General features: G+C 33.2%; 6 protein-coding genes across 6 annotated transcripts; 4 read left to right on the top strand and 2 right to left on the bottom strand.

Annotated features, from left to right (window-relative positions):
* Positions 1-22: 22 nt before the first annotated feature.
* On the bottom strand, positions 23-2,520 carry LOC139091041 (uncharacterized). Its single transcript, XM_070640968.1, has 6 exons — positions 2,429-2,520; positions 2,197-2,369; positions 1,573-2,134; positions 1,003-1,504; positions 640-944; positions 23-209 (listed from the first exon to the last, which is right to left on the bottom strand). Exons 1-6 carry the CDS (start codon positions 2,517-2,519, stop codon positions 124-126), a joined length of 1,719 nt encoding a protein of 572 aa, XP_070497069.1. The 5' UTR covers position 2,520; the 3' UTR covers positions 23-123.
* A 301-nt stretch (positions 2,521-2,821) lies between these two features.
* Positions 2,822-3,349, top strand: LOC139091042 (glutaredoxin-2, mitochondrial-like). The gene is made up of 2 exons (XM_070640970.1): positions 2,822-3,011; positions 3,073-3,349. Exons 1-2 carry the CDS (start codon positions 2,886-2,888, stop codon positions 3,271-3,273), a joined length of 327 nt encoding a protein of 108 aa, XP_070497071.1. The 5' UTR covers positions 2,822-2,885; the 3' UTR covers positions 3,274-3,349.
* Positions 3,350-3,709: 360 nt separating this feature from the next.
* On the top strand, positions 3,710-4,687 carry trsn (translin). Its single transcript, XM_070640966.1, has 2 exons — positions 3,710-3,894; positions 3,966-4,687. The coding sequence occupies exons 1-2, from the start codon at positions 3,818-3,820 to the stop codon at positions 4,591-4,593; spliced, it is 705 nt and encodes a 234-aa protein (XP_070497067.1). The 5' UTR covers positions 3,710-3,817; the 3' UTR covers positions 4,594-4,687.
* A 563-nt stretch (positions 4,688-5,250) lies between these two features.
* On the top strand, positions 5,251-8,819 carry LOC139091110 (nardilysin-like). The gene is made up of 5 exons (XM_070641053.1): positions 5,251-5,487; positions 5,552-6,746; positions 6,949-7,486; positions 7,844-8,117; positions 8,172-8,819. The coding sequence occupies exons 1-5, from the start codon at positions 5,251-5,253 to the stop codon at positions 8,817-8,819; spliced, it is 2,892 nt and encodes a 963-aa protein (XP_070497154.1).
* A 2,402-nt stretch (positions 8,820-11,221) lies between these two features.
* On the top strand, positions 11,222-12,492 carry LOC139091108 (nardilysin-like). The gene is made up of 2 exons (XM_070641051.1): positions 11,222-12,332; positions 12,434-12,492. Exons 1-2 carry the CDS (start codon positions 11,222-11,224, stop codon positions 12,490-12,492), a joined length of 1,170 nt encoding a protein of 389 aa, XP_070497152.1.
* A 5,723-nt stretch (positions 12,493-18,215) lies between these two features.
* LOC139091063 (schwannomin-interacting protein 1-like) lies at positions 18,216-20,853 on the bottom strand. Its single transcript, XM_070640998.1, has 3 exons — positions 20,459-20,853; positions 18,786-18,914; positions 18,216-18,583 (listed from the first exon to the last, which is right to left on the bottom strand). The coding sequence occupies exons 1-3, from the start codon at positions 20,633-20,635 to the stop codon at positions 18,281-18,283; spliced, it is 609 nt and encodes a 202-aa protein (XP_070497099.1). The 5' UTR covers positions 20,636-20,853; the 3' UTR covers positions 18,216-18,280.
* Between the last annotated feature and the right edge of the window lie 4,982 nt (positions 20,854-25,835).

The raw sequence follows: 25,835 nt of genomic DNA, 5'->3' as shown, positions 1-25,835 counted from the left end.
TTTTTATACTAATTCCTTATCATGACTTTTTATCTCTGAAAAATCTTGAGCAATTCAGCATGTCTGTTGAAATTTCTTCTATTCTTTGGGTCAAGGTCTTAATATTTTGATAAGTGAAACTGTTTACTGTGGGTTTGGTGATGGAGGCGGTGCTGATTCATGCTCATCTTTTTCATCATTGTTTAGTTCTTCTTCATCAGCACTCAAGTCTGTGAAAGAGTATGAGAAGTAAACATTGAGGTTATGTTATGGTTCATTTAGGGATTATGTAATGGTGTTAATGATTATTTTGATGCCTTTCTATAGCAGGAGCTTGACATCCTTTTAAGGCGTTTCTGAACAGCACAGCGTGGTCGTAAGAGCATTCGCAGGCAACATAGGTTAGTCTCGCCTGAATCCGCGCATGGCATACCGTTCATCGCACTTCCAATAATTATTGGAAGCCCACTAGTGTGCCGCAAAACACAGGTTGTCCACCACTTCGCTAGTCCATCGCTACATCGTCGTATCAACGGCAAGACACGAAGTTGTTCTGACAGATGAATCCCGTCAGCCGCATTATGCTGCTCAGGCCTTCGACCGCCTCATAGCTACGCATAATACCCAAATGACCTCTCAATATATCATCATTCATCTTACCATCCAAAGTATCCTCACTGTCTTGAGTCGACATTTGATCAGCCGTTTGACTCTGACTCTGATCTTCAACTTCACCCTTTTCACGCTTTTTACGTCGCTTCCTCTTCTTCTTCTTGCTGCCATTTTCACAGCTATCATTCTCATGTTCTTCTTCTTCCGGAACGTTGTAATCAAGTGGAAATAGACGAGCACAATCAGTTTTACCATCGAGTGTATTTTTGGACATGTAGCATGGCCCCATTTGTGCTAATATTTTGGCGATATTACTGCGTTTTTTTGCAACTTTCAGCATTAATTTATCATTTCTGAAAGTAGACGACATTCCATTTTATATTATGTAACATAAATGGGCAGCATACTTACACGGTCGGTTTTAAGGTATCGTATTTCTCAGTCGTCTTTGCAATTAAAGTGCATGTCTGTAAGTCCTCTGACGAAAAATATCCATAGGCTAATATATCCTCTTCATGTGGCTTACAGATATCAAAAATATTTTGACGTTTGTATGCATCAAAAACGAACAGCAAGTGCTGTGGCATTGGTGGCATATCAGGTGGTAAAAAATGTTCAGTACAATTACGAAAGAAGATATATATGAATGCAGCATTTGCTCTTTTATTTTTTGGCGTCCAACTGGGTGGAATTGTATATCTCTTTATAGGCTCGCCAGTTTTCTCGTCATGTGTAGGAAGTGCTGGTTGTGGTGGAATTACTTCTTGCTTCTTTCCAGCACCGGTTGTTATTCTTTTGTTTGGATTTGTTCGTACTTCAATAACGGGTTCGTAGCCGGGCACGTATTCTGCTGATTCTAAGATTGCTGGGGTCTTTGAGATTATTTTTTCGCCTGATTCGTCGTAGACAATGTCTAGGAATACAAAGCATGTTAAATACAAGATTAATGGCTGTAAACAAGCTATTAAGATCTAATCTTACTTGGAACAGCAATTGTTTTGTGAAAAATGTTCAGCACTTCCTCTGGTGTGCGAGTATCAGTGTCACCAAGCTTCCACAAAAAGAGCAGCACTTCCTTGTTATACAAGTACTCAAGAATCACATCCGGTAGTGGATTCTCAATTTCAAAATGAAGCACTTCAAGCATTTCAGGCTTAATCTTTACAATCTTACGATCTTTACTTGTCAATTCCATTTTATCAGCTATATCAGCTGTTCTGCGGTAAGCTTCTTTCATCACATGTGGAAGGTACATAGTCACACCCATGTCAACAATATGCTCCATGATTTGATCTGTCACATAACGAATGTATTCTTTACGTTGTTGTATGGCTTGTTCTACTTCCAATCTTTCAGTTTCTTCTTCCAACTGTTGCTTTAATACTTGACGCTCATGTTCGTCTGGTAGAAGTTGATCAAAGTCGTAGAATACACGCTCATATTCTCCTGCTTTGTATTTTTCTTCAAGTTTTAGTTCCTGTATGATGATGGCCATCAATTTGGGGACGTTGCAGCCAAGCATCATGCTGACTATTTTTTTATTCTGAAATATTGATTTTTTTGTGGATCAATAAAGTTCTTATGGCTTAAAAGAATCAAACTTACACTACAAAATAACCAAGTAGGCTCTGATCTATTCCGAAATCTCTTTAATTTCTCAATTGAATCACTTCTGGCAATTGCCAAATGAAGATTATCACCGCCAATTTCAAGTTTAGCCTTTTTCAAATATCCAATCATTCCGACGCACGGACCAGCCCATGAATAGACGTCGATAACTGTGATTTTATGGGAAAATTGTAATTTCATTAGATCTAGCTAAGTGCAAGTGACATACCCAAGATTCCATGACGTTCCAAAAACTTTTCCAGCTCATCATCTGTGAAAAGTTCAGCTTGAAGCTGCTGTATTCCACCTTTCTTCGCCATATTAAATTGTGCAACTTGTTATTTTTGTTTCTATGACAATTTTTCTCGTCTAGACCGTTAAATATGAAAAGTCACATGTGCTGTGTATAGTTTTTGAATAGTTTTATGTCTGTGTCATTTTGACTGGCTGTTTGGTAGATCATGTAGATATTCATTGTTTTGTCTGTATTCCTTCTAGCCTTTATCTCCAATTTATTCATAAAGGCTATAAAGTGCATGAATTATGATTAATTCGTTACATAATCCAGTGTTTCTGGATCTTGAAAAAATGCGCTTCTGGATGTTTCGATTGGAACCAATTTAATACCAGTAGATTTGTTTACATATAAGAAGTCTAGACAGTAACTTTATTTATTTTAATTAAAAATGGGATCTTCCAGCACAAAAACTCTTAATCCGGATGCCGAGAAGTTCGTAAAGGAATCTATAGAACAGAATCGTGTAGTTATATTCTCGAAAACATCCTGTCCATACTGCACAATGGCTAAAAAAGTAAGATTTTGACTTTCTCTTGAAATTTCTTTTGATGACCTAATCAACAAATCCTTTACAGCAATTCCAAATGTTAAATGCTGACTATAAAGCTATAGAAATCGAGAACCGACAAGACTGTTATCAAATCCAAGACGTTTTAGGTGAAATGACAGGTGCTACCTCAGTTCCAAGAGTATTTGTTAACGGGAAGTTCATTGGAGGTGGAACTGACGTTAAAAAGCTTAACGAGACTGGTGAATTAGCTAAGATGTTAAGTTAAATTAGCATTAATATGACAAAAGCCTCAAATATTTTTTAAAGCTTAAATAAATTATTATTTTATTGCATTGACGTAATTTCATTTGTGTTCTGCATCTTATTACTGAATTCATGGTTGAATAAGGATGATGAAGAGTAAATTAGAGTTTGAAGAAGTTCTACATCAACAAAAAATCTGAGAGGGGCAGGTAACTTAATAGTTCTACAAGTTGTTTACAAAAGTTTGGCCATAAAAATTAGGAATTTTTTAGAAACTCGGTTCAAATTTACTTGTTTTCTAGCCATTGTTCTTGTATATAGTTTTATTGGTTTGCATAATTACATCATTATCCATCAAACAGTTTAACTACGCTGGCATTCCTTAAGATTCGGAAAAATCGACTTCGTATTAAAAACTAGACAAATTCAGAATTGATTAAAAATTGGCCAATCCCAAAACAAAAGCGGCAACGTGATAAATAAAAAATTCCAAAGAAATTAAATTTCAATATAAATTAAAGCAATTCAAATTATAATTAATTGGCGATTACATAAGTAACTCAATCATGGATATGTTTCAAAAGTTCAACACTCAATTGGAAGAGGAACAAGAAATTCGTGAGAAAATTCGCGAAATTGTGAGGTAAGCAAAATATTCTTGGAATTTCACAATCATCCGTATGAGCCATACTAACTTACAACATTTAATTATAGACAAATCGATTCAGAATCAAAGGAGGCAGTGACAGTTCTTCAAGTCATTCACAAAAGTTTAACTGATGTTATGCCGGCATGTCAAAAAGCTCGTGAAATATTCGAAAGATGCAACGTAATGTATCAGAAATTAGCGCATGTAGTTCCAACTGGACAATACTACCGATTTAGTGACCATTGGAATTGGACAACACAACGACTTGTTAGTTTAATTGCTCTTGTTATTTATCTCGAAGCTGGAATTCTTGTTTCCCGTGACACATCTGCAGAAATTTTAGGACTTAAATCGAACAGTTCTGATGGATTTCATCTTGACTTAGAGATGTATCTTATGGGAATCTTACAAATGTCTAACGATTTATCACGATTTGCAATCAACAGTGTAACATTAGGTGATTATAGTCGTGTTTTATTGCTCCAGGATTTCATCGCAAACCTAAGCAGTGGATTCCGTCTATTAAATTTGAAGAATGACGCATTACGCAAACGATTTGATGGACTTAAGTATGATGTTAAGAAAATTGAAGAAATTGTCTATGACCTTTCAATTCGTGGATTGTTAATTAAACCCGTTGATATGGAATCTCTTCCTGAATCATCAAATAATGCATCTATGAAAGAAGACTGAAAAGCAGGCATTAATTTTAAGTTTAATCCTTTTTTAACAGTTACTATGATTTAATTTTTTAATGAATAAAATAAAAATTCTGTGAGAATATAAACTTCCGATTTTCACTTCACGTACGTACAAAATTATCTAATGAAAGTATATAAGCAACAATTTTCAAGGCTGGCAAAGAGAAATGCAAATGATCGTGATGGTGTCTGTTAGGGATACTCAAAAATTTATATCCCGAAAATACCGGTAAAACACAAATTTCTTATTTTCGATAATGACTTCTACTGGATCTTGTTTTGTGGGTCTGGAAGTAAACGGGATCTTACTGGATCTTGTTTTGTGGAATCTAGAAGTGAACTGGATCTTACTGGATCTTGTACTGTAGGGAAGAAAATGAACAGGATCCTACTGGATCTCGTTTTGTAAGTCAAGGACTGACTTATTAATCATATACTGATCGCTGGGACAAAAATGCGCTGAAGTTAATTTTCCTACCTTGTCGACAACTCAAGAGTCCCTAATTCAAATTAATCACAATCTTCTTAATTCCTCAAATACCGCAATACAATAAAATGCGACACCCTGCTTAAATTTTTTTTGTTTGTCGCTATTTATAAATCAGTAACACACTTGATTGCTGTCAAATCACACGTGAGATAGTAAGTAATGATTGTGACAAGTGAGATTGAGATTTTTGAGGAGCCGTTGAAATCACCAAGTGACAGAAAACAGTATCGTTTATTGAAATTACCGAATGGCTTGAAAGTGTTGTTGGTAAAAAATGCAGAGAATACGGATATTAATTTAAAGGATAATCTTGCAGCTGTTGCATTAGTTGTAGATGTAGGAAGCTTTGATGATCCGATAGAAGTTCAAGGACTGAGTCATTTTTTAGAGCATATGGTAACAACTGGCAAATTTTTGTGTATGATATGAAATTTAATATCTTGTATGTCCAATGATTTAGGTCTTTATGGGATCTCAAAAATACCCAAAAGAAAATGAATTTGATCAATATATCAAAAATCGTAACGGAATTGACAATGCAATGACTGAGGTTGAATATACAATATTCTATTTTAAAATCGATCAAGCAGCTCTCTCTGGTGCCATTGACCGATTTTCTCAATTCTTTATTCATCCATTGATGCTAACTGATAGTATGGAACGTGAAATTGAAGCAGTTGAGTCTGAATTTCAAAATGATATTTATAATGATTCTTATAGAATTAATCAAATCTATTCGACAATGGTACGTGATGAACATCCAGCGAGAAATTTTACTTGGGGTGATTTGAGAACTTTAAAGTACGGAATCGACAGTAATTCATTGAATAAAATTCTACATGAATTTCGAAGAAAATTCTACAAATCAAATTGTATGAATTTATGCATCCAGTCAAGCATGAATCTCGACATTTTACAAGCAATCGTAGCTCGATACTTTAATGATATCAAACCTGAATACGGAACAATTCTTAAGACAATATCCATTGATCCGTTTAAAGACGTATTTAAATCTAAATTCCACCAGAAAATCTATTTTGTGAAGTCACTGACGAAGAAGCGAAAGCTTTTTATGACTTTTCTACTTCCATCCATTGAATCTGACTACAGAAATAAATCTCTCGAGTATCTCGCTTATCTATTCACTCATGAAGGTCGCTATAGCTTGAATTCATATTTTAAGAATAGAAATTTAGCGCTTCATGTTATCGCAAAAGTCGGTGCACGAAATTTTGATGGCAATTCCATGTTCACTTTTTTTACCATCGAAGTAAATCTCACGAGGGAAGGGTACGAAAACATTGGAAAAGTTTTAGAAGCAATTTTCTCGTATCTACTTGTTATTAAAATGACACCAATGGATGAACATGAAGAAATATTCACAGAATTTAAAAGAACTAAAGAAATTCTGTTCAAGTACAGGAAAGAGAAGTCAATAATTGAGAATGTACAAGAGTTGGCTTTGAATATGAAGTACTTTAAGAATCAGGATGTAATTGTTGGACGAGAAGTTTGCAATGATTTTGATGAGATTTCACTAAGAAAGTTCATTAATGGAATCAATGAGAAGAGATTCAACCTGATAATCTTGTCGGAACAGCATCATAAGAATACCAAGAAAGAGATGTGGTTTGGAACTGAATATGCTGAAGTTGGTAAGTTGAACTTGATTTTTTGATGTTGTAGAGCTTTTGACTATGAGTGACTGGATCATGATTAGGAGTGACTAAGGATCTTTGAGTGGCTGGATCATGTACAGTATAGACATGCAGATGACCTTCTCCAGTCACACATGATTCAAAGCTACAAACTCTTTAAATCCACCTTAAAATTACAAAATCTTCTTTTCCTTCCTAGATTTCCCAACAAAATACTCACAACTGTGGAACGAGCGTTGGATACGACAAGAATTTTCACTTCCATCTAAAAATAAATTCATTTGTAATGACTTTAGCTTAGTGATGACTGAAGAATCTCATGAAGTACCTTATACAATTTTTAAAAATGAATCTTGTACATGCTTCTTCAAACCGGATAATAAGTTTCTACTTCCACACGGATTTATATACGTACATTTTATATCACCGCTAACACATTCCTCCGTAGAATACCTTAATATGACATCAATTTATTCGATGTGTGTTAAAAATTATCTAGCTGAAAAATTATATCCTGCGACATTAGTTGGATACAATTATAAATTAAATTCTGTTGAGAATGGATTGATTTTACGTTTGAGTGGATTTAATGAAAAACTTAAATTAATTGTCGATGTAATTACGAAAGCGATGAAGAATGTCGATGGAATTCTTGACAAATTAGTTTTTGATATTTTTAGAAAGGAACTGAGGAAGAATTGTTATAATTATCTCATTAATTCTAATCAATTTGTTGAGTAAGTTGACTGTTTGGTCGTTCATAAATGATGCTTGATATTGTAAGGGAGACTGGGAGGGGAGACAAGCTGATGTCTACTCTGGCTAGTCCAGTTGATGCCATAACAAAGGATCGTGCTAAATTTCGCCTGATTTGCTATTGTTGTGTGTCCAAACTGAGATAATAATGAACTAATTTGCATCATTGAAGCTACTGTTGCTCACCGATAAGATAGCAGATCCAGAATAAGCTACAGTATTTAGTTCCTTAACAAGAAAGATGCAGCAATTACATTCTTCGATATACATCATTTGTGAACGATCCAATGTCTAATATTTATTGAAAAACATCAATTCAAGGATATTTTTCATTACAGAGATCTACGACTACATGTACTTAAATCCAACCATAAATTCTACTACGATCGATTCAAGCAATGTGAGAAAATTGACTATAATTCATTTAAAGAATTCCTTCAAAACTTCTTCAAATCTTTAAAATTGAAAATTTTGATCCAAGGAAACTTTACAGAAAGTTCAGCTTTAGAAATCAATGACGTCATTATTAATAATCTAAATTTAATGAAATGCACTGAAAAATCTATAAAAAATTCAACATATAAGATTCCATATGGAAGTACTTATCTAAAGGTAAAATCACTCCATCCAAACGATAAGAATTCGATTGTAAAAAATTATTATCAGATTGATGTGAATACGATTGAGTCACAATGTCTTTTAGAGCTATTGGTAAAGACGATTCGTGAACCGTTGTTCAATATTCTAAGAACAAGAGAACAATTGGGATATGCTGTAAGTTGTGCTAGTAAAAATGACAATGACATTTTAGGATTTTCAATTATCGTCGAGTCTCAAGAGAAGAGAAACTCTGCCAGACTTACTGACGCCAAAATAGAAACTTTTCTTTGGGAATTTCTGTCAATGCTCAATGAAATGAACGAGAGTGATTTTGAAGTCGTAAAGCGTTCAATTATTAATCAGAAACGTTCAATTGACAATGATCTAGAGAGTGAAGTAACAAGAAATTGGAATGAAATTCGAGAGAAAAAGTACAAGTTTGATAGGTGCGAGATTGAAGCACAACAAATGGAATTACTGAATAAAGAGTCTCTCATCATTTTCTTTAAGGAATTTGTTCTCTCATCGTCACGACGAAAATTGTCAATTCAAGTACTGGCAAATGCAGATGATGACGACATACTTTTGCAACACGGTTACGTTCACATTAATATGGTATGCAATGATGTTGACAGTCAAAACATCGTTCGTAATTTATTACAATTTAAACAAACATTAGAAATTTTCCCTATGGGAGCTATAAACTTTATGTGATAAATATTTTCTTTTTACTACTTCTTGCTGTGAAATTTAATCTCGTTGAAATATTTAAATTTATTTTATTTTGGGGTGACTATCTGTTGGACTTTAACTGGGATGAAATTTGGAATTTTAGGAACCCGCTTCAGTAGATTGCCTCGCTGACCGTACATATCAATTGCGCTTCATAAATGAAGACTTGCACCTTAGATGATATCTGAGCTGGGTACTCACTTTTGTGAGCATGCTCATTTGTATGAAAAAAGCATGCTTCGAGTATTCGAGTATAGTCATTAATGTGAGCATGCTCTCTATATGTTAGAGCACCACTCCTTCATTAGTCAACATGCCTTGACGTCATTGTGACATTAGGTCGTGTGCCTTTCAGGAAGTGCATTGCACTGGATAGAGAAACAAGGATACAATCTTAACTTGGGGATGATAACTAATAGTTAACACTTGACCCGTTTTCTTAGAACTATCCGAAATTATGAGTCTGTATTTAAGTAATTGCATCACTTAAATTTTGTCTAGTTATAAGCAACCTCTAAAAACCCTTCAAAATTACGCGATTATAAAACTGAATTTTAAGTCAAGCGGAAGTTAGCGAAGTCAATTTTATTCAACATCTGAGGGAGGCAGCGAATCACAATTCATCTGTACGGCTAGCGAAGACAGTTAGTAATTCTAAGTCAAAAGCACTAAATTGCTCCCTAAAGCAGATCCTCAAATAGAAGAGCTCGAAGTAAATTCGGATTTTGTACAAAAAAGTTGGCTCAATTCGACTCGACCCCATATGAATTTTGAGTCGTCTTTGAGCTCTGTGAATAGATAGTCATCCCCATTGAAACTGCATAAAAACTTCATAAAATTGTCTAAGTGCCAAAAATTTCTACAATACTTTACATGTACCATTTGAATAAAACCCATTAAAGTCATGTCAAAAGTTTTATGACATGCTACTGATTAAATCCCATAAAACTTAATTAGTTCAAAAGCGTTTGTTTTTACACAAAAACTCGTGTGTGTTTAAAAAAATTTTCATTAATTAATTTATGAATGAAGGAAGAAGATAATGTAAATAAAAAAAGTTTAGAAGCAACTCGTGGAAGCGAACAAAAAAATAACAACAACAGAAGTCTTTTTTTTGATTAAATAATTTTATCGCATGCTCATTTACTTTCACTGCCTTCTATTCACAGAGAAATTGTCGATTGTAACGCCAGAACAGCTGCGACTTATTTATAATTTGTACTACAAATATTATAAACTCTCAAAAAAAGCTGATGATAATTAAAATAAAATTGTGTGTTTGTCTCTCTCTTTTGTTCAGTATTTGAGTTCATTGTGAATTAGCATGAAGTTTGATAATTTGCTAGACGATCCCGTTGTGTCTTTAAGTGATAGAAAAAATTATAAATTTTTAAAATTGTCAAATGGCTTAAAAGTTTTGTTAATTAAGCAACCATGTGATAATGATGATGAGTTGTGTAGATATAAGAAGTATAAATCAAATGTAGCTGCTGTCGCATTGTGTGTTGATGTAGGAAGTTTTCAAGATCCACGTGAAATACAAGGAATGAGTCATTTGTTGGAACATGTGGTCAGTTAATCTGTCAATTCATTCATGTTTTTTTTGTGATGAAATCAAGATGATATTTTCTTTTTGTGTTATTTTGTGCTGATTATTGATGGAAAGATGTCTTGATAGTTCACTTTTTGTCAGTCTGTATGTCTGTCTGCCTTGCTCTAATTAAGCTTACTCATTGAAGTTTTGTGTCATGAACTTAGTTTATGAGAATGTGGAAATGAATCAAAGAATCAACAGGTTGTAGTGGAACATGTTGCCTTTAATCAGAAATATGACTAATTATAAAGGTGACATTTGCAGAACTTGCAATGACATTTCAAGATTTATATCTAGGGATACGGTCAATTAGTCGTTGCATCTTCCACCTGAGTGGTTGTCAGTTGATTGTCAGTGGGTGTCAGTGGATTGTCAGTGGATTGTCAGTGGGTGTCAGTGGATTGTTAGTGGATGTCAGTGGATTGTTAGAGGGTGTCAGTGGATTATCAGTGGGTGTCAGTGACCCAAAATATTATAAGACTCAAATCTTAATTGAGTATGAAGAAGATTCAGTGCTTTGAATCTTAGATCATTATGTACCCGAACTATCAAGACGTTGTAGATGAAGCACCTAAACATTCACTTCTAATTAATCATTATCAACTTACAGATCTTCATGGGATCAGAAAAATACCCAAAAGAAAATGAATTTGATCAATTTGTTTCATCACACGGCGGATATGACAATGCGTATACAGAAAGTCAATACACAGTATTTCACTTTGACGTTATTGAAAAACATCTTGCTGGTGCTCTCGATCGATTCGCAAATTTATTTATATCACCCTTGATGTCACTTGATAGTATACAAAGAGAAATCATTGCCGTCGAATCTGAATTTCAAAATAATATAAATGATGATGATGTGAGAATAAATCAGATTTATTCAACGATGATTTGCGATGAGCATCCAGCATCGAATTTTATTTGGGGAAATTCATTGACCTTGAAGGATGGAGTTGACAGCAGAATTCTATATCAGAAATTGCACGCATTTAGGAGGAAATATTATACGCCAAATCGGATGTATTTGTGCATTCAATCATGTGTGGAAATAAGCAGACTCGAACGAACTGTTATTGCCACATTCTCAGATATTCCAATTTCTAATAATGCAAATATTGAAGATACGAATGCTTCAAATAATCCTTACGAGATTTTTAAATCGGATTTTCACGAGAAAATTTTCTTTGTTAAATCAACATCGGAGAAGTGCAAGCTTCTTATGACATTCTTATTTCCAACAAATATAAAAGAAAATAAATTCCTCGAATATCTCGCATCATTGATACAATACGAAGGTCCTGGAAGCTTATCAGATTATTTTATGGATGAATTGTTGGCATTAAAAGTGAAAGCTCGTGTTGGATATCAAGACTTTGAGGGAAATTCATATTTCACATTCTTTACGATCGATGTCAATTTGACGTCGAAAGGATTTCAAGATTTTGATTGTGTTTTGAGAGCAATTTTTGCTTACTTGCTGCTTCTTAAGTCAACAAAAATTGAAGAGCATGAAACGAGATTTAAAGAGTTTAAGGAAATCAGCGATACCTTATTTAAATACCGTAAAGAAAAGTCAGCGATTGAAAATGTTCAAGACATTGCTGTAAATATGAAGCATTATGATGATAAAGATATCATTATTGGAAGTGATTATTGTCCTGATTTCAATGCTTCTGTTATGAAAGGATTAATTGAAAAGCTCAATGAGAAAAAGTTTAATATCTTAATACTGTCAGATAAATCATGTGCTCCTTATCGGATGAAGGAAAAATGGTTTCAAACTGAATATTCAGCTGTAGATTTTCCCCAAGAGTATAAAAAGCTATGGAATGAAAGATGGCTTATGAATGAGCTTTACTTACCACAACCAAATAAATTTATATGCAAAAGTTTCGGTATTTTTAATAATCCAACAGAGCAGAATGAAAAGTATCCACGAAAAATTTTTGAAAATGAAATTTGTGAATTATATTATAAAATGGATAAAACATATAAGCTTCCATATGCTTACGTCTACATATTCTTCATCTCACCGCTTTCACAATTATCCGTTGAGAATCTCAATATGACATCCATTTATTCAATGTGTGTTAAAAATTTCCTATCCGAAAAATTATATCCAGCAACACTCGTTGGTTATAGCTATAAATTAAATTCAGTCGATTCTGGATTGATTTTACGTTTGAATGGATTTAATGAAAAATTACAATTGATTCTCGAGATTATTACAATGCAAATGAAAAAGTCAATTACAAAATGTACTTTTGAGACTTTCAGAAGGGAATTGAAGAAAAATTGTTATAATTGCATGACGGATTTGAATATATTGAATGAGTAAGTAGGTTATGCAGTGTTGTTGACTGGATGTTTGTCATTTGAAGCTGCTTTGATTCTAAAGTTGATCGACACATAGTTTGTAATGCTCTATTTTAGGGCAATATGCCATAAACTCCCAGAATGTCAATGAAACTGACTATTTTGAGTTAATTTAGACATCTAAGACAGCAACACTACATTAATATTTCATAACTTAGATTCATCACTCATGAGACTTAATTTCCTTACAGTGATTACAGATTGACCATCCTCAAGCAAAATCATCGATCATTCTACGAAAGATACAAGCAAATTGACTCAATTAAGTATCAAGATTTCAAACTTTTTACATCAAACATTCTCGAGACTTTAAAGATGAAAATTTTAATCCAAGGAAATATCGTAAAGTCACGCGCTGAGTATCTAAAAGAATTAATTGTAAATAATTTGAAGCCACAAAAAATTAACGATTTTCCAAATGAATCACAAATTTATGAGCTTCCTCTTGGCTCCACTTACATAAAAAATAAGTCATTACGCAACAATGATTATAATGCCATTATAAAAAATTATTATCAAGCCGGAAGATCCGATATTAAATTGGAGTGTCTCACCGAGATTTTAGCAAGTATATTGATGGAGCCACTTTTTGATATTTTGAGAACACATCAACAACTTGGATATGGAGTTAATTGTTCAGCGAGGAAAAATAATCGCGTTATGGGTTTGATAATTACAGTCGAGTATCAAGAGAATCAACATGCATCAGAATTCATCGATGCGAAAATTGAGGAATTTCTTATTGAATATCAGAACACCTTGAATGTGATGAGCGAAGAAGATTTTATTGCCGCTAAACGATGCTTCATTTCATCTAAACTCACTTCAAATACAGATCTTGAAGTCGAAGTGGTGCGGAATTTCGATGAAATAAGAAACAACGAAGACATATTCAATAGACGTGAACTCGAAGCGGATGAAATAGAAAATATAACAAAAAAGGAAATTTTGGAATTTTATAGAAAAGTTTTGTTAGATACAGCGACAAAAAGAAAATTGTCAGTACAGATAACAGGCACTAATCGAGCGAATGAAAATTGTGAGACGAAAAGTATCAACGGAGTGGAAAATTGCAAAGAAACTGATTTTAAAGAACTTCAAGCATGCTGCAAAGTTTATTCTTGATCGTCGATACTTTTTGCTGTATTTCTATTTCAAATTTATCTGTGATAGTTGATGATAAATCTTGAACTATTTAAATTTATATTGTAGCTTAAATAGTCTCATTCATGTGTGGGATTGTTTGTAAATTATGTCAGTTTAGCGTTGCTATACTTGCTATAATTTTGATCCATCTGAAGTGATTCTCAAACCTTCTTAAACACTGATGTATTCCCGATTAGATAGAAATATATTTGAACTAGTCGTTAACGGCCTTGAAGTCTCCTCGTAAATCAGACCGTCGATAACGATCGGGTTCGATTCATCGGAACTTATAGTCTCAGTTCTGGTCTTTGTCTCATTTCCGTCTTTGCCCCATCTCGATTTCCGATTTGAGAATTTGTCTTTGAAAAACCCTAGTGTATCGCGGACCACAGTTGAAGCAACACTGACCTAGTTAAAAGCTTCCGATTATGTCAAGGCTCATTATTACGTCGCGGAGCATAGTTTGAGAAGTACTACTAATTTAGATTGATCCAATCATTTGTAATAAAGCTATGTAGCTAGTTGGAAGTCATTTAGCATCCTAGTGGTAGTTATTAAGGCAGACAATGACAGTTAAGATGAAAATTGTCACTTGGTCGCCATATAGCAGCCACTTGTATGCCATGAATGATTCATTACATTCAGAAACTGCAGCAGAAGATTCAAAAAATCCAATTTATCAATTGACATCATTTACAGACATTCCCAACGTTATTTTAATACATTCTAACTAACTCTCTGTGTTGTGGTGTTTATCTGACCGCTAATCCCATTAATTTAATTAAATAAACAAGAATTTAGCACAAAATAAAACTTTTACACTTTTGATGTTTATTTAATGAGAAGCTACATAATTAAATCCCGAAAGCACATAAAAATAGCATAATTTATTTTTCAAGAATTAAATTCAACCACCTGAAAAATATTTAATGAAAAAAAAATTCTTTTTTGGCAGCGATGCAAAAATTTTCACACATTTCATTTTCTAACTGTTGAGTTTGTAGGAAGTTGTAGACGCAATAATCGGAAAATTGAATTTACCGGATGTCGTTTAGTTTCACGATGAAATATGTTAAACATGTGCATTTCATTTCAATCGGATGATGTAGATGCATGTGCATGCAGTGGATTGGAATACATCTGATTAAAAATTGATTAATCAGTCATGTTTAGTGACGATTTATATTTTTGAAATGTGCAGCAGCATTGGCTGTCAATAGCCACCTTCTGATCCTGGTGTCTGCTGATGGATACCGTCTGTCGGTGAGAATGGCCGAAGGTAGGTGCCGGATGTCGGGGACTACGGACGTCGTCGATGCTGGTCAACGTGGTCAATTACTACCGTTTTAGAGCTGGCTAGTACCGACAAGCCAACTCTGATCTGTAGTTTGAGGAAATTTCATATTCCAGCCTCATTTCACGTTAGCAGCATCACTAAAAACCTCATTATCTATCAATTTCCATGAAAAATATTCAAGCCGATGTATGCAGAACATCAACCTCAATGAACATAAGCGGAAAATTTTTTTATTAATTTTTATCATGACAAGATTAATGCGAAAATTATATGAGAGATGAAACTTTATTGCCTTTGATGATGCTGCCTTTGATTTACTACAACTTTTTTTTGAGGCAGATAAAAAATTTTCATTATGAAAAGACTCAAAGAGATGTAGCAGGCAGTTCATTATATTATTAATTAATTACTCGAGATATGGCAGTGCATTAAGAAAAGAATTTTTTTTAATTTTGGTAACAAAAATTCAGGCAGTTATGAGCAAACTGTGTGTCACGGCACTCAAGTGTGACTGCAAATAATTTTGGAAATGCCATGAACCGTATACTTTGTGCGGTTTTGATCGAGGTGTCCTGCGAAAAAGAAAAAGTTTCTGGTCGCTGAATTAGAGGATGATATAGAAAAATGAGAAATGACCGTGGGAATAATGACATTGAAATTAGAAAATTTGAGTCACTTAATGACATTATTGAGCATCCTTAATTGGTATGCTTAGGTATTAAAATCCAACAAATTATGATATCATTCTGATAACTTAATTAACTTCTTGTCAAACATCATGATTTCCTACATAAACAGCAAACTATGGACTACATAGGAGATTATGTCATCTAATGCTGAACACATGTAAACCAAACTGTACAAACTTTTCAACCGAAAATTAAGAGATTTTCATTCAAAATTGAGTTCTTAATAGTAGGGATGATTTGTAAGCCATGTTTCGCAATTATATAGTCTAAGTTCAGCATAAGACCATGCTCCTAAGTTCAGTGGTGCTACTTCTATATCTTCTCTTGTTTTATACCTGTACTGACACCAGTTTTATTCTAACTATTTACCGATTTCATTCTTTATTTACAGTCTAATTAGGTATCGGTGAAATGGCATCAATAGTCTAAATAGTAGATCTTTGGCCTTGTATGTCAAAGGTCATGGGTTTATGAGTTATGAAGTTTAGCTAGTAAACTGGGTACAGTTTTGAGGCCTTTGACCAATAATGAATCTAAAGTTTCTTCAGAGAAGCTCATGTAGCTTTACATAACTTCTCAACGACTCCTCCTACAGCATTAGAGCAACAGAAGAATTAAATTGAATTCTTCCACAGATTTTGCTAAATGCTGACATGGATAAGGCAAATGCAATGAAATTTGCATAGTCATGAACTATAAGCAAGCTAGCTGCAAAATGTGTGTAGGAAAACTTTATGAAATTCAGATTTTTGCTCATTTGCAGAAAAACAGAGGAACTGAAAAGCGACAACATCAATGTCACATCAACTTTTCATCCCTCATATATGTAGATTTAATTGAAATTGAAATGAAAAAGGATGAAATTTTTGCATATGAATAAAAAAACAGAAGTGAACATTTTACGCTTTGTCGGATGAAAAACATTTCTTATTTGCAAACATTTATGTTTGAAGAAATTTTCTAAACATGCAACAGCGTGTAAGCATATTAAATTTAACAAGGGAGAAATGTGTAAATGACACTTTGAACATAACATTTAACATACAAGATGAATATTGAAAGCTGAAATGGAAATTTTTAGGAATTAAAATTAAAATCGTTTTGGAATTGAAATCAAATGGAATAAGCAGTAATGTTATTGATCTAGGGTTCGGTCAAGAACCTCAGAAATGTATTTCTTAGATTTTATATGCGTTGATTTGCAGTTTTCGGTTGTACCTTAAAGCTCGTTCAATACTGCTGTCTTGATGTTTTGGATTCTACATATATCTTTAATTATCAGTCATTTTAAGCTTATCAACCTAATTGGTAAGCATGTTAATCGATTGTACCTAGCAAATGTTTCTAGTTGCTGAAATGTTGCGCCTCATTCAGCTATCCGACAGAGAAATTATTACATTGAGAGTTGGAAATTGACAAGCGATTGCTTGGAATAAGGACAGATTCAGGGGGTATCTAAGGGAGACAATAGGTCACAATTGATCTGTGCAGTTAGTAAGTTAGTTATTCAAATATTTCCTAAAAACTGAGACATACATACTTCTCTGCAGGGATTTATCTAAAGGATAGACAAAAGCCCGAATGAAGACGACTAGTTCGTGCTTTTGACAATTAAAATCAAACCTCCTGTAGCTCATATACATACATAATACTGTAGACAAGGTTACCATGATGGATCAATAAACCCATCGTACCACACCCAAATCATTACCATACTAAACTACAACTACTCATATGACTCAATTTAAATTACTGAGACAATTTTTGCACAATCAAGTACATCTTCCAACACAGTCAGATTGCATCACTTTATTCACTGACGTCACAACAAAAGAAGAAGAAAAAGTTTAAAGCAATATAATGAACAACCTTTAAAGCTACACAACGAAACATCTGCTTGAAAAGAAAATCAATACTTCATTATCTGCTTTTTTTATAAATGCTCGGTATTTTATGATAATCGATACTCAATATTATTATAAAGTTGTTGATGATAAAATTACATCAAACACACTTTATCTCCACCCACAGCACCACCCATCCAGTTGACATAAATTCAGTAATATTCAATTCATCATCCCAATGTGATGCATCAACATAAAATAACTGGAAAAGTTTTGACATAAATCTGACAACTTGAGTATTTTAGTTAGATTTGTAGGAATTTCTTGTTATGTCTTTAACAAGTACTGATGAAGTTAATGTTGAGCATAAATCCTTGAAGTAGGAAAAACTCATCCAATTAAATAAGAGAACTTTTACTCACAAAACTTAATTATTTTTTCACTTTTTTTTTATTATTTCCAGTTCCTATTTCGACCATTTTTACAAGCAATTAAAAATTTCCCTTCTCAATTAGCCTCTTCTCCCTTGAGTTTTTCTCAATTGCAATTAGCATCGCATCTCTTTTTGACAGCAGTTCATCACGTTCGACTAGATTCTTTACAAGAGCCTCATTTAGTGACTCAATGAATGTGTGAATTTCATTGATGACAATTTGTAGTTGAGTAATGTTCATGTTCATTAGTAATTTTCGTGATAGATGAGTTATAGGCTGCGGTTGCTCCCTTTTTACCTTTTTTAATGTGCTGTTGATAAAGACTGCTAACTCTGACGCACCTTGACGATTTTTTTCATACTAAAAATAATAATTTTATAAAAAAGTTTACATTTTAAATCAGAGTTGCTAAGCAGGCTCCTGTGACAGACAAAACCGTACAATTTCTTGATAATTTGTATGATTTTGATATAAGAAAAATTAAACAAATCAGGAAATTGTACGGTTTTTGCCTGTGACCAGTGCCTGTTTTCCAACTCTATTTAAAAGTTTAAAAATCCACCTCAAATTGACGTAAAGCCATATCCTTTGCATGTGCTAATCGATAATGTAAATTGGCATTTCGTATTAAACGATCTGTATAGCCCATCGTGAGTCTTCGACCAACAAATCGTTGGCTATCGATTGATTTCTGTAATTAAAAAGAAATTTTCTTTTAATTTATAGTTTGCGGCTAATTCCAATGCATTGCCATAGCTTAAAATTGAAAATATAATTGAAGCTATTTTTTTTCCTCACTATTTCAATTGTTAAATGAACATAAATGTACGTTTATACTCATATGAATGGCCTCGTTTGGTAACTGAGTAGTGGAACAAAACGAAGAAATAATATAATTTTATACAAGATACGTCATTGTTGTGGGTAACAACAAAAAGTAATTTTGCATGTTTATATTATTATTTAGTAATCTATGCAACCAATTATTGGCAATAAAACATTAAAAGTGAAATTAGTTGAGTTTGGGTGTTAAACTGATTTTTATATGGATTAAACGCATTTTTGGGGGTTGTTAGGAATGCATCGACTTTAGACTGAAACTAGATTGGTGTAGAGTTTGATTTTGGAGGGAATGTGGCACCAAATCGACACAAGAATAATCCTGGGACTTGTTATAGATTTCAAATTAATTTTGAGTTGTGTATTTAGGTTTACTAGCTTTACTGTGGATTTCTACTGTTTTTGTCCTGATCAGAGTCACGACACATAATCAAAACGTGGCATGACATCTGGAGAAATTCAAATTTTGACTTAGAACTTGGATTTGCTTCTCTAATAATGCACAAATTATCCTAAACTATTCAATGCGGTAAACAACAATTTTCCGAGTGAAAAATGAGTCGAAATCAGCTGTCATTGTGTCGTCAAGGTCACTTCACTTCGTACAGTCAACACAGCAACGTAGCAGAGTCCTACCAAATACATTTTGCTGCTCAACCATCCTTCATATCCAAAAAACCCCAAAAACAATTACATAACTTCATTCAACCTCTCTATACAACATCTCAATAAACTCAAAAAAAGTTATAAAATAATGAATCCAAAAGAGGCAATTACCGACATATTTATTAAGCAGTTCATTCAACTGAGAAAGTTTAAAAATTCACTTTAACTACAATTTTAAAGTCCAATGGACAGTAAAATGCATCCAATTAAAAAAGCATAAATTTACAATTTATGAAGACTAATCGTCAGACAGACAAGCCGCACGTTAGTGCATATCTAACCAAAGCCGCATATTGAACCATTCAAATATTGTTCGATTTAACGCCTATTTGAAGTATTTTGCAATAAGTATAAAGGCAGAAGTTAAAGAGAAAGTAAGGAAATGATTATATTGGGGTGCGTTTGATTAGAGGCGCATTTTGTGGAAGTTAGGTGTTGTGGAACTGAAGCCGTTGACTTGCTTACAAGATTGTGGTAAGTAAGGAACTTCAAATGATCTGAATGTCTCTGAAGCTGCACTTCTGAGGACCAAAATGCCTTAGAAATCAATTTTATGTCAAAAATCGTTTTTTAATCACGATTGTGCCTATTTGTGAAGAATTTAGGGAGGAACGCTAAGTTTGCAAACTTAATCATTGAACAGGACAAACTGCCTTCTTAGTAAACTTCTATAATTCCACAGCAAATCCACTCTACAATGTTATTGTTGACACTCTTTATCATACTCACATCATCAGTAATATCCGTGCGAAAATAGAGTGATGAGATTAGTTCGACAGTATCAAGTGACTCATGATTGTCATATGTTAAAGTATATAGATCATTCACATAACGAGAATCCTTCTTGTAATGCCGTTTTATTGATTTTAAACTAGATATTGAGTCCATCTTGTTATCGATGTACATGACTAGAACTGATGTTATATTGAACTTTAAACTTAATATAAATTTTTTTTTCCAATAAAATCACAGATTCTTTTGACAACTGTTTCACTGCATATGTGCTATGTTCTCTCAAAAAACAAAAAAATTCTTTTTTGCTGCACTTTTATGATACTGTAAAACTTGCAATTGCAGACAAATTGAGAAGCTTGTTGAAACTAGCATGTGGTTTACGAAACTAATCCGAGCGACTGATTTTTCAGCAACTATGCTTTTTTGCGGTAGGAAAAAAATAAAAGTTCGTGAGTAGAAACTACCAAAAAGCAAAAATATGAGAAAAAAAAATTGAGAGAGAAAATATGGGCAAAAAAAAAGCAGCAACAAACAGAAGCAAACAACGAAATGTGGAAGAAAAAAAAAATTAATTTCGATGTAAAGAAAATGTTAAAAATTTTCGTATTATTGAGAGAATTAGAGCGCATATTTGCCCAGCAATCAACCTAACAGACAAGAAAACCGCTTTTGGGTACGGTGGAAGCAAGCATGCTCTTCTAAGGTCAGTAATTGCGACGAACTCTGCCATTCAGCCTCCCAGCCAGCATGCCTGTCACCCATTTAACCAGCCGGCCAGCCAGCCACCTTACCAGTCAGCAGCCAACCCAACAAGCCATCCAGCCAATCAGCTAATCTGTCACCCAGCCAGTCAGCTAATCTGTCACCTAGCCAGTCAGCCGTCCAGTCAGTCTGCCACCCAGTCAGTTGACCAAAGTGAAATTTCACCAAAAATACACTAAAAATTATAGAGCGCAAAATTTTGTGAGGTGAGTTACCACAAGTGCTCTACAAATAAAATACATTTAAGTGCCTCTCATGTGTAAATGTGGCAACATTTATTTTTGCAGCTATTTGCTCTCATCTTTTTTTTGTTTTAGTTATGTATGAAAAATCCATACGTGTGTGCCGCTCACTCTATAGCTTTTTTTGTTTTTTAATTTTAATTACTTTTATGGAAAGAAAAGCGACTGAGCGGTGCTAAAAGCAACCAAAAATTAAAAGTTTATTCGTCTTTAGGCTGCTTAAGCTAATTAATGAATGAGAGATAAATAACTCCGAGTGAGTAAGCACGCGAAAAAAGAAGAAAAATAAAAATAAATAAAATGTGAAATAAATAAGGTATGAAAAAATGTTTTTTTTCTTTTGCCGGCAATTGTTGTGAAAATTTTGCGGAATTGAAAAAGCTTTTTTGAATGTTTATTAGCGGCTGTGTGATTTCTTTATTAAATAATAATTTTGTGGAGTGTTCCTCATCTGTGAAATTTTACTTGGTTGCTAAAACTCAGTTTTGGACAACCTTCTTTGTATCACCAGATAATTTTCACACTAAGCATGAGATTAATTACGATACACAGATTGCCCAACCGTTGGATAGGTTAGAAACTCGGAGTCTTAGAATCAGGTCAAGCTCCAACTTCACTTGAACTAATAATTGTTCTGAACAGCATTGTAAATTTCTTTGATTGAGAGTTTTCTTAGAATTCAAGTGAGGTTAAGCAGATATGCTACCGACCACAGAGGTCTTTCTCTTGGATAAGCACATTCGTCTGTATATAGGTCGATATCTCGAGTGGAGGAGTTGTTCAGGGGTCAAATTCTATTTAAACAATAGAAATTCTTAGAATCCCAAAGTTAAATTTTGACAAAAGTTCGTTATTCTGTTCGTAATAAGTGAATGGTTCCTTACACATTTCATTATAATATGACACTACATGCATGTTCAAACTAGCTCAAAGAATCATGAGAATTCTATTTTAAAATTAATCTACTCACATACTTAGCTGACCGTACAAATCAATTATTATCCATAAATGTCGGAAGTAAAGTTGACATTAATTTAAGTCACAATTTAAAATTTATTTCCTCAAATACCAAAAATAGATGAATCTTCTCTATAAATTCTCAACCGTCCTTGCATTACACATAAAATTATCGTACACAACTGGTCAAGCATACTAACCGGTAGACGAAAAATTCTTCCATAATCATGCTGACTAGTCAATTGAAGATATTCATGACATAAAAGCATTGAACTCAGATGCAGATCAACAAGATTAACTTTTAACCTTCTATAAAAAAGTTACCAATTAATTTTGTTTGTGCTCTACATTTGCTAATCCTTTATGATTCATTAAAAACACTTGTTTGTGCGATTGAAGGTTGTTTAAGCAATTATAATTTCTTTTCAATTCAATTTATTAGTTTTTTTTTGTTGTTCTTAATTTAACCTTAATTTTTTTATTATATTATTTTCTAATACAGCCGTACTAATTGGCTGTAAAATTGATTGCGAAATCAAAAAAGAATCTAGAAAGTGAAAATTGGGCACAGAATAATACAATGGAATCAAATCATATCACAATCAAATAAAATCATCAAAATTCCTTTTATTAATAGAGATGAAGCAGACATCAAAGATGTTATTATAGGGGATTTATAGACAGAGTTGGAAGGTGAGGCATCTTATTCTACAATTCTTACTCAATTATTATCCATGACCTACCATAGATATGTCAAGAGCTTGCTTTGCTTAAATATACTTGTAAAGTATGCTCGCAAGCGTATTCTCAGCTTCTCTGCTTTTCAGAACATGCTTTTTCGCTAATGGGGAAGCTTATTCTATCATTGGCTCTTACTTGCCTGTTCCCATTTCCAAGTGCGACATTCAACTGGACATTAACTTGCCATTGACTAACTCTAACGTATTTTGGTTCACACTGGATTGTAGCTCCAACTCTGCCCTAATTTCATCAATCATAAAATTCCATAAAACATTCAATTATTGCAATAAAAACTTAAATCAATTTCATGCTTATTGTCTCTTTTTAAAAATAGCTTTATTGCTGTATAGATTACTAAGTACTTTGACTATACAACTATCGAAAATTAATTATAGTACTCAGTTTGTAGCTCTAATTAGTACAATCAATTACAAAACTGAGACGATTACAGGTTTGACAATTTATTTTTATCCATAGTTATTATTGTCTGTGCTGCTTACTAGAGAGTGAAAATGATAAAAACAAGTTAACAGAACTGATTTAGAAAGTTTTAGTTGTGTGTTAAAAATAGAATTCAAGTTTTAATTGAAGAGCTTCTTGCTACTTGATTGCTTTCTACTTTGTTTGATAAGAATTTAAATAATTTTGATCCAAAATATCTTCAAAGCATCTCCAAAAGGATGAAGAAGAACTTAAATCAAATTATAATTTATTCAATTAAATCCGATTGTAGGCGAAAATTACACAACAGTTGGATTGTTTTAGGTCAGCGATGGGCAACCTGTGTGTCGAGGCAATCTAGTGTACTGCCAACAATTTTCGGAAATGCCATAAATCGTATGCCGTGTGCGGTTTTGGTCTTAGATCAGTAAATTGTGCCTCAGCACACAGATTGTCCACCACTTTAACAGCAACTTGCTAAACATTTATTTCATTTGTTTGAAATTTCAACATGAATAAACTTAATTTTATGGGCACATTGAACTTGCCAGCGAAACAACACAAACCTTACAACAAATTATCTATCGTATCTTCTTGAATTCTAATTTTTGATAAAAGAAGAACTTTCACGCAAAATATTTTCGGAATGAAATAATTTACAATAGATTAGATCTTGATTGTATGAACGCTTTTGAAATTTAAAAGATGCTGTTATTCTTGGAAGATGTGGAAGCTTTCGTTGGTTTGAGCTGCATACTATTAAAATAAAATTAATATGAGAAGCAGATTCGTCCAGGAAGGAACAATTTTAAAAATTATGAAAATTTCAAAATGTAAACAAATATTTGAGCTTTCTGAATTTTGAGCTTTTTTAAAAGCTCTTTTATCAACCAAAATTGCTCTACCCCAGAATAAGAGTATCAAAATTCCTCGCCCCAATTCCAATACTAAGCTCCAAAAGTTAACATCTCTTTATGCACCATATTCTGCAATATGCTAGAACTATCATCCATCCATTCTACAAACATTCTTCCTCATTTATAAAACTATCTATATGTAGACTAATGACAACAGCTAGACATCTTCAACAATTCAAATAAACAATTTTTCATGTACATTAAAATGCAACACAAGCAAACAATTTAAAATAGCGTGACAATGTTTTATATCTTTTCAATGACATACTAGAATTGTCTAGTAAATATCGTATGTGCAAGCTTTCACATAAAAGCTGTTAAAAAGCAGTACTTATAACCTTGAAGTCATTTTTTTGTGAAGAATATTACAAGTTTTTACCTATTGTGTTGTTACAGTAGTCTGAAGAGTAAGCTGTTTTGTTAATATTGTGTACGTGTCATGACCATATTGCCGCTGGATCTGGGAAAGTTTTTTGTTTTATTTGTAAATTTTGGGGTTATACAAGTTCAATAGTTTTAAGCTTTGAAGACGATATTGATATTGTTGGAAAGAACATCAGGTCCATTACCGACGCATATTATTTGATGAAAAGGGATTTGCGTAAATGAGGACAAGACCAAGTTACTTATGTTGTGTGATACAGAGGCTCCTCCACGGAAGCTCCATTATTAAAGGTTTTTTTTGGTAATTGGCAAGCGATAGCCACAAAAGAGCCAGCTTCAGGCGCCAACTGATGTAAGTCATGGATCGCACTTGATCTGTGCGGCCAGTGAAGTAAGGTGCGCGAAGTTCGTTTAGCCGCACTATTTCATTTTTCAATTTTCCTCATACAAACGTTGAAGGAATGAAAACTATTTTACACATTTGTAGCTAGTTTCAATAAGGATTGAAAACAGCTAAAAGATTCTAGCAATCTGCTTTCTTCGTTAAATTAATTAATTTTTTTCTAAAATTACAACAACAACATACGAAGTTCGTTTAACCGCACTTTGGAAAATTAAATATTTTGAGTTAAATACTTTATTAATTGAACCTTTTCTATTCTAATATTGTTCTAATATCAACAATGAATGATTATAGAAAGTTTCAGAATTTTCCATTAGGTTTTTCCTAATATTTTCTTCCATTTAATATTTCATAGTTTAAAAATGTTTAAAAAAATTATTTCTCGATCATTTTTTATTAAATTAATATATTTTGAACTGATTTACATTGTTAATAAAGCATATTATTAAAATACTTTCCAAAACCTTGCTTAACAGTTGAATTAGAGTCGAAATTTTGAGAAAACCATCCATTGATGAAAAATT

Source organism: Chironomus tepperi, unplaced genomic scaffold, assembly GCF_022539635.2.
Source record: "Chironomus tepperi strain 1889 unplaced genomic scaffold, CSIRO-AGI_Ctep_v1 contig_223, whole genome shotgun sequence".
Taxonomy (NCBI): Eukaryota; Metazoa; Arthropoda; class Insecta; order Diptera; family Chironomidae; genus Chironomus; species Chironomus tepperi.
The sequence above is the reverse complement of the archived record's forward strand: the minus strand, read 5'-3'. Positions and strand labels throughout refer to the sequence as shown.